This window comes from Eimeria tenella, genomic scaffold, assembly GCF_000499545.2.
Source record: "Eimeria tenella Houghton genomic scaffold, Eth_scaff138, whole genome shotgun sequence".
Lineage (NCBI taxonomy): Eukaryota > Apicomplexa > Conoidasida > Eucoccidiorida > Eimeriidae > Eimeria > Eimeria tenella.
In genome coordinates this window covers 2,135-9,882 of record NW_013541510.1, presented here as the reverse complement: position 1 = coordinate 9,882, position 7,748 = coordinate 2,135, and the positions used below count along the sequence as shown (strand labels likewise).

The 7,748-nt window shown below is 50.5% G+C and overlaps 4 protein-coding genes across 4 annotated transcripts in view; 2 read left to right on the top strand and 2 right to left on the bottom strand.

Moving 5' to 3' along the window:
• ETH_00005880 (TPR domain-containing protein, putative) overlaps positions 1-779 on the bottom strand; it is a gene marked incomplete at both ends in the record, with an annotated part of 8,544 nt that extends 7,765 nt beyond the window's left edge. Inside the window, one exon of the mRNA XM_013373357.1 lies at positions 376-779. Coding sequence (XP_013228811.1) covers positions 376-779 — 404 coding nt within the window. The remainder of the gene's footprint in view (positions 1-375) is intronic.
• Positions 780-2,286: 1,507 nt separating this feature from the next.
• On the top strand, positions 2,287-2,948 carry ETH_00005875 (uncharacterized protein; the record flags this gene model as incomplete). The annotated part of the gene is made up of 2 exons (XM_013373356.1): positions 2,287-2,355; positions 2,802-2,948. The coding sequence occupies 2 exons, from the start codon at positions 2,287-2,289 to the stop codon at positions 2,946-2,948; spliced, it is 216 nt and encodes a 71-aa protein (XP_013228810.1).
• Positions 2,949-3,829: 881 nt separating this feature from the next.
• On the bottom strand, positions 3,830-4,857 carry ETH_00005870 (uncharacterized protein; the record flags this gene model as incomplete). The annotated part of the gene is made up of 3 exons (XM_013373355.1): positions 3,830-4,243; positions 4,479-4,550; positions 4,765-4,857. The coding sequence occupies 3 exons, from the start codon at positions 4,855-4,857 to the stop codon at positions 3,830-3,832; spliced, it is 579 nt and encodes a 192-aa protein (XP_013228809.1).
• Positions 4,858-5,731: 874 nt separating this feature from the next.
• On the top strand, positions 5,732-6,749 carry ETH_00005865 (nucleoside diphosphate kinase, putative; the record flags this gene model as incomplete). The annotated part of the gene is made up of 2 exons (XM_013373354.1): positions 5,732-6,038; positions 6,595-6,749. 2 exons carry the CDS (start codon positions 5,732-5,734, stop codon positions 6,747-6,749), a joined length of 462 nt encoding a protein of 153 aa, XP_013228808.1.
• Between the last annotated feature and the right edge of the window lie 999 nt (positions 6,750-7,748).

Sequence of the window (7,748 nt, the reverse complement as noted above, 5' to 3'; positions counted from 1 at the left end):
CTAAACCCTAAACCCTAAACCCTAAACCCTGGGCACAACCCCCCGAACTTTGAGAGCAGGATCTTTCGCTGTTCTGCTGCTGCATGTGTAGCCCGCAGTGGACGCTGCGCTGGCTGCGGCGCAGGGCTAGGGTTTAGGGTTTAGGGTTTAGGGTTTAGGGTTTGCGGGCAGGCGCGGCGACTGCGGGAAAGCGCCGCGCGCGCGCAGCTGCAGCACTTCGCTGCGCAGAAAACCCTCGCCTTCTCCGTGGCCAAAAAGAAGTTATTTGGATTTGCAAAAGAAACTCTTCAACAACTTCAAGAACAAAAACTCTTCTGCAGACCCACCAGCGTCAGCCCCCCGCTCCGGTGTACACGCAGCTCCTCGGGTGTACACGCAGCTTCTTGAGGTGTATAGGCAGCTCTTGAGGTGTACAGGCAGCTCTTGGGGTGTACAGGCAGCTTGTTGAGGTGTATGGGCAGCTTGTTGAGGTGTATAGGCAGCTCCTTGGGTGTACAGGCAGCTCCTAGGGTATACAGGCAGCTCCTCGGGTGTATAGGCAGCTTGTTGAGGTGTATAGGCAGCTTCTTGAGGTGTATGGGCAGCTTGTTGAGGTGTACGGGCAGCTCGTTGAGGTGTATAGGCAGCTCCTCGGGTGTATAAGCAGCTCCCCGGGTATACAGGCAGCTCTTGGGGTGTATAGGCAGATTCTCGGGTGTATAGGCAGCTTGTTGAGGTGTATAGGCAGCTCTTCGGATGTATAGGCAGCTCCTCGGGTGTATAGGCAGCTTTAGAATCATTTTTCTTTCGGTATAGAAGAGGCAAATGGGGTTTTTAATTTATTTAATTGTTCATTATTGATTGATTGATTGATTTATTTGTTTATCTATTTATTTATTTTTTTATTTCAAGGTTTTAAATTTAATTCAATTGTCTTTTATTTCCAAATTTATTTTCTCTTTTGCACTTTCTGCCGCAGCCAGCAGTGGAGATTTCCGTGTGGCCCAAAGTCCAGCGTCGCGCTATTCAACTCGTACAAACCCTAAACCCTAAACCCTAAACCCTAAACCCTAAACTCTAAACCCTAAACCCTAAATGCTAAACCCTGGCTGGAAAGCAAAGGGGAGAATAGGGCTGAGAGCAGTAGCCATAAATCCTAAACCCTAAACCCTAAATCTTAAACCCTAAACCCTGGGTGAACGCTAAACCCTAAACCCTAAACCCTAAACCTCGTCTGCCCTGCACTTCAGGTCACAAAAGACACAGAGAGGAACTTGCAGGTCATCGCAGGTCCGTAAACCCTAAACCCTAAACCCTAAACCCTACACCCTAAACCCTAAACCCTAAACATCGACCCCTATGCACCAAGGTGCCACTGGCTCATACAGCGCAAATGCGCTGAATCCCTGAGAACTTAAGCCTTTAGTTGTAAACCCTAAACCCTAAACCCTAAACCCTAAACCCTAAACCCTGAACCCCGAGAATCTGATCTGTCTTTCACAGGCTTTATTACCGCGGCTCTCTCCCCCTCGACTTCCGTGATGGACAACCTCATTGCTGCGTAAGCTCCAAACCCTAAACCCTAAACCCTAAACCCTAGACCCTAAACCCTAGGCCAGTGGTTTGGCATGTTCTACAGACGCAAGAGACAGGCTGCTGCTCACGTGGAAAAGAAGCAAAAGCAAGTCGCAGCATTTGATGCACTGGTGGGCCGCAGCAGCAGCAGCAGCCACAGCAGCAGCAGCAGCAGCAGCCACAGCAGCAGGAGCAGCAGCAGCACCGCCGCCGCAGCAGCAGCAGCTTCAACTGCATTAGCAACCGCAGCCGCAGCCGCCGCCGCCGCAGCAGCAGCAGCAGCCGCCGCCGCTGCTGCTGCTGCTGCTGCTGCTGCTGCTTAAAAACGTGTTTTGCTTAATTGAATTCTGGAGTTTGCTGCTGCTTGCTGCTGCTTGCTGCTGCTTGCTGCTGCTTGCTGCTGCTTGCTGCTGCTTGCTGCTGCTTGCTGCTGCTTGCTGCTGCTTGCTGCTGCTTGCTGCTGCTTGCTGCTGCTTGCTGCTGCTTGCTGCTGCTTGCTGCTGCTTGCTGCTGCTTGCTGCTGCTTGCTGCTGCTTGCTGCTGCTTGCTGCTGCTTGCTGCTGCTTGCTGCTGCTTGCTGCTGCTTGCTGCTGCTTGCTGCTGCTTGCTGCTGCTTGCTGCTGCTTGCTGCTGCTTGCTGCTGCTTGCTGCTGCTTGCTGCTGCTTGCTGCTGCTTGCTGCTGCTTGCTGCAGCTGTCGCAAAGAAGACAAGAAGCTTTTGAAAGAAAAGAAATGAAGAAAGAAGATAACCTCAAAGAGACGCGGCAGCAGCAGCAGCAGCAGCGGGAAAGGGAAATTAGGGTTTGCTTTTTTGCTTCTTTATTTTGCCTTTTGTTTTGTTTTGTTTGTTTTGTTTTAACTCATTTTATTTTATTTTATTTTATTCATTTTATTTTGTTTTATCTTATTTATTTTATTTTATTTTGTTTTACTTTGTTTGTTTTGTTTGTTTTGTTTATTTCATTTTGCTTATTTTGTTTTATTCGTTTTGTTCATTTTTTTGTTTTATTTCTTTTATTTTTTTGTTTTATTTCGTTTTTTTGCTTATTTGTTCGTAGCCGACCGAAGCATATTAGCTGTTGCTGCTGCTGCTGCTGCTGCTGCTGTTGCTGCTGATGTTGCTGCTGCTGCTGCGGCAGCGGTGTTTGTTCTCCTCCAACTTCATGAGTCTAATTAAATAAAATAAATATTTCAAACTAAATTAAAAAATAAGTTTCATTTCAAAGAAACAATTGCTGCTGCTGCAGGAAGGAGAGCTTCTTGCTGCTGAGGACATCAACGTGCTGCTGCTGCTGCAGCAGGAGCAGCAGCAGCAAGAAGATGAAGCAAACGAAGAAGACGCAGAAGCACCTGCAGAGGCCGAAGAGACTCCCGAAGACCCTGAAGAACAATAAACCCTAAACCCTAAACCCTAAACCCTAGGCACGCACAGTAAATTCTGCTGCTCCTTTTTCGTTTTACTCCAAAGAAAAACAAAATTAAATCCAAAGACACCTCGCGGCTTCTTGAGCTGCATTCCTGTTCGGGTGTACGTACACCTCAAGCCGCAGCAGCAGCAGCAGCAGTAGCAGCAGCAGTGGCAGCAGCAGCAACAGATGTGACTGAACTTGTATTCAAAGTTACACAAAGGTTCAATTTCATTTATTATTACAATTTGAATTCCAATTATATTTATATTTATATTATTTATTATACGCCTCTGAAAACGCCAGCCGCCGGGTGTATAGGCAGCTAGTTGAGGTGTATAGGCAGCTACTTGAGGTGTATAGGCAGCTCTGGAGGTGTATAGGCAGTTAGTCGAGGTGTATAGGCAGCTAGCTGAGGTGTATAGGCAGCTAGTTGAGGTGTATAGGCAGCAAGTTGAGGTGTATAGGCAGCTAGTTGAGGTGTATAGGCAGCTACTGAGGTGTATAGGCAGCTACTGAGGTGTATAGGCAGCTTGTTGAGGTGTATAGGCAGCTACTGAGGTGTATAGGCAGCTACTGAGGTGTATAGGCAGCTTGTTGAGGTGTATAGGCAGCTACTGAGGTGTATAGGCAGCTATTGAGGTGTATAGGCAGCTCTTGAGGTGTATAGGCAGCTGCTGCTTGGCGAGAGTGGATATACACCTGAATAAAAAGCAGCAGCTTTCGAGTAAATGAAAAAGAAAATAAATTTAAAATAAAACTTTGGAAGAATTGAAACAAAGATAAATTAAAAAGGAAATTAAAAAGTAAAATCCAAGTTGCTGCTGCTGTCAGGGCTGCTTCCTCTGCTGCCACTAAAAAATCTGCTGCTACTGCTGCAGCAGCAGCTGTTCTTGCTGCTGCTGCTGCTGTTGCTGCAGCAGCAGCTGCTCTTGCTGCTGCTGCTGCTGTTGCTGTTGCTGCAGCAGCTGCTGTTGCGGTTGCTGCTGGAGCTGCTGCTGTGCACTGTGCTGCTGCTGCTGCTCCTCGTTCACCACGAGCTGCTGCTGGGCGTGCTGCTGCTGCGCCTGCTGCTCCTTAACCTGCTGCTGCTGCTGCTGCTGCACAATGGTGGGGAACGGGAGTCTTCCCTCTGCTGCTTCTTGCTGCAGCTGCTGCTGCAGCTTTTCTATTTCATTTAAATGCTGCTGCAGATCTTCTTCTCTGTTTGTTCTGGGCGACTGCAGCAGCAAATTGGCGTCGACGTCAGCAGCAAGAGATAAAAGCCAGCGGGCAGAGCTTATCTGCAGCAGCAGCAGCAGCAGCGAATGCAGCAGCAGCAAATGCAGCAGCAGCAAATGCAACTGCAGCAGCAGCGGTGAACGTCGCATGCAACGGGACAAGGAGCAACAAAGGGAAGCAGCCGCAGCAGCAGCAGCAAGACCGACAGCAGCAGCAACAGCAGCTGCTGCAACAGCCCCTGTTACAGCAACGGAAGCAGCAGCAGCAACAACAGCAGCAGCAGCAGCAGCAACTGACGATGCTGATGACGTGAACTTCCATCAAGAAGCTGTCAATCGCAAGAGTCGGGAGGTGGCCGTCCTCGCTCACCTGACAACAAACCCTAAACCCTAAACCCTAAACCCTAAACCCTAAACCCTAGCTTTCGATGTTTGCAATTGGTTTAGTGTGTGCGGCAAAAGAAAAACCCCAAACTGGCTGATAAAGGACAGCTTAGCGACTCGAGTTGAGGAGGGTGTACGAGGGTTTAGGGTTTGGAAGAAAATAAGTGTTTAGGGTTTAGGGTTTAGGGTTTAGGGTTTACGAGCGCAGCGTCCACGAGGCCGTAGAGAGAAGAGCTCAGCCGCTGCACGCAGAGGTCTAGGCCCCTGTGCTGGGCCTCAAAGACTTCTGACATTGCTGCTGCTGCTGCTGCTGCTGCTGCTGCTGCTGCTGCTGCTGCCCCTGTTGCTGCTGTTGAGGTTACTGGCGTGGTTCTTGCTGTTGCTGCTGCTGTTGTTCCTGCTGTCGCTGTTATTGTTGCTGCTGCCGCTGCTGCTGCTGTCGTTGCCGCTGCTGCGCTAGCTGCTGCTGCTGCTGCTGCCCTTGCGGCTGCTGCTGCCGCTGAGTTTAGTTGTTGCTGCTCCTTATGCCGCTGTTGCTGATTTGAATTTTGCTGTCTTCTCGTTTAGGGTTTAGGGTTTAGGGTTTAGGGTTTGAGGCATGCACATGTGTGCACCAACAGCGTCGGGCCATGTGTCTTATTGTTTCTAAACCCTAAACCCTAAACCCTCGTGCCTAAGCCGCATGCCCTAAACCCTGGCCCGTAAACCCTAACGCGTAAACCCTAAACCCTAGATCCCAAACCCTAAACCCTAAACCCTAAACCCTGGGATCCCCAGGTAACTGCAGCTCCGGTGTGCTGCAGGGGCAAGCTGAATGGCGAGTTTCTTTCTTCCCTTAGAGATTAGGGTTTTGTACTTGCTTTTTAAATTAGGGTTTAGGGTTTAGGGTTTAGGGTTTAGGGTTTAGGGTTCAGGGCTCTGGGGAGCTTCGGGGCTGGGGCTTCTCGCGCCGCAGCAGCAGCAGCAGCAGCAGCTGCTGCTGCTGCTGCTGTGGGGCGTGTCTCGCTACGGCCGTTGAGCAGCTGTTTGCTTCTGCTTGCAAACCTAAACCCTAAACCCTAAACCCTAAACCCTGTTGGTTTCGAGGCGGTGCACCCCCGGGTCCGCGGCGCAGCCCACCGCAAACCCTAAACCCTAAACCCTAAACCCTAAACCCTAAACCCTAGAATGAGCCCGCAGCAGCAACGCACCTACATTATGCTGAAGCCCGATGGGCTGCAGCGCGGGCTGCTGGGCGAAGTGCTGCGGCGGTTTGAGCAGCGAGGGTTTAAGCTGGTGGCTCTGAAGCTCGTAAACCCTAGCTCGCAAACCCTCGAGCAGCACTACCGCGACCTCAGCGACAAACCCTTTTTTAGGGTTTTGATGAACTACATGAGCAGCGGCCCCGTCGTCGCCATGGTTTGGGAGGGAACTGATGTTGTCAAACAGGCCCGCAAAATGCTCGGAGAGACCAGGCCCCTTGACAGCCAGCCCGGTAACTAGGGTTTAGGGTTTAGGGTTTAGGGTTTAGGGTTTAGGGTTTAGGGTTTTGGGTTTGGGGTTGGGGGTTTGGGGTTGGGGGTTTGGGGTTTAGGGTTTGGGGGCGCGGATTCTAGGGCTACGCTGCTGCCAGGGGGGCGAGGGAGATGGCTGAGGGCGGCTCTAGCCTCCGAGGGTTTAGGGTTTAGGGTTTAGGGTTTAGGGTTTAGATATTAGGGTTTAGGGTTTGAGGATTGGGGCTTTGATGTGGGATTGATCTGGGAGGGTCTAGAGCTTGCGGGGAGGAGGGTTTACGGCGCGGGCGCAGCAGGCTAGAGGGCTTCTGGAGGCGTTTAGGGTTTAGGGTTTAGGGTTTAGGGTTTAGGGTTTTCGAGGGTTTAGGGGTTTCTTGATGGTTTCTGCACCGTTTTTTCCCGTTTTTTCACAGCTCCACGAACAATCATTAATATTAAATGAAATATAATTAACTAATTATTTTCCGTATATTTGTATATTCCTATATTTATATATTTATTTATTTATTTATTTATTTATTTATTTATTTATTTTAGGTACAATTCGCGGGGACTTCTGCATCGACGTGGGGCGCAACTTGATCCACGGCTCGGACTCTGTGGAGGCAGCAGAAAGAGAAATCAAACTTTGGTTTAAAGAAGAAGAGATTTGCAACTGGACTCCAGCTCAGAAACCCTGGATTTACGAGTGAGGGTTTAGGGTTTAGGGTTTAGGGTTTAGGGTTTGGGGGCTGCGCCGCGTGCCCGCCAAAAGCGGCGTCCGCAGACCCCAAACAAGCCCCAAACCGCCCTTTTGCGCAAAACCCTAAATTAGGGTTTAGGGTTTGACGCGCCCAAGGCAGCCAGAGAAGCGGCGCTCGCAGAGTCGCGGCGCGCGCCGACAAATGGGCTCGCCCCAAACCCCAATTCAGGGTTTAGGGTTTAGGGTTTTGGCTTAGGGGCTTCTTCTAAGCTCTCGTTCTCCCGCCAGAAACTGCGGATTTGAGTTTAAGCGAAGAGCCGCACCACCCCAAGGGTTTAGGGTTTAGGGTTTAGGGTTTAGCGGTTCGATAGCAGCAAGTTGGAGTTTAGGGTTTACGGTTTAAAGTTTAGAGTTAGGGTTTAGTCTACAGCGCACACGACTCGCCTTGCGGCTTAGCGTCTAGGGTTTAGGGTTTAGGACTCTTTTGGTCAGTTATTCTTGGTGTAAACCCTAAACCCTCATTCCCGAAGGACCAGCTGCAAACCCTAAACCCTAGGTGTTGCAGGCAGCAGCTAAACCCTCGGAAAGAAACCCTAAACCCTTGACAGCAGCAGCACAGTGGGTTCCGTACGATCCCAGTGCTGCTGCTGCTGCTGCTGAGGCCGGGGCACACGCAGCAACGGCAGCAGCAGCAGCAGCAACAGAAGCAGCAACGGCAGCAACAGCAGTAGAAGCAGGAACAGCTTGACCTGCGGGCTTCAACTAGAGTTCAGGGTTTGTTATTTGGGGTTTAGGGTTTAATGAAGCGTAAGGGCTGGTTGGATCTAGGGTTTAGGGTTTAGGGTTTAGGGGTAGGCTGTGGGCTCGTCGGCTAGCCGCCGCCGCCTCCGTTCAAACTAGGGTTTAGGGTTTAGCTGCCTCGAAACCCTAGACACTAAACCGCTCTTCAGTTCTTGAATCAAATAAAGACAAATCTGCTGCTGCTGCTGCTGAAAGGGAAGGGGGAGCA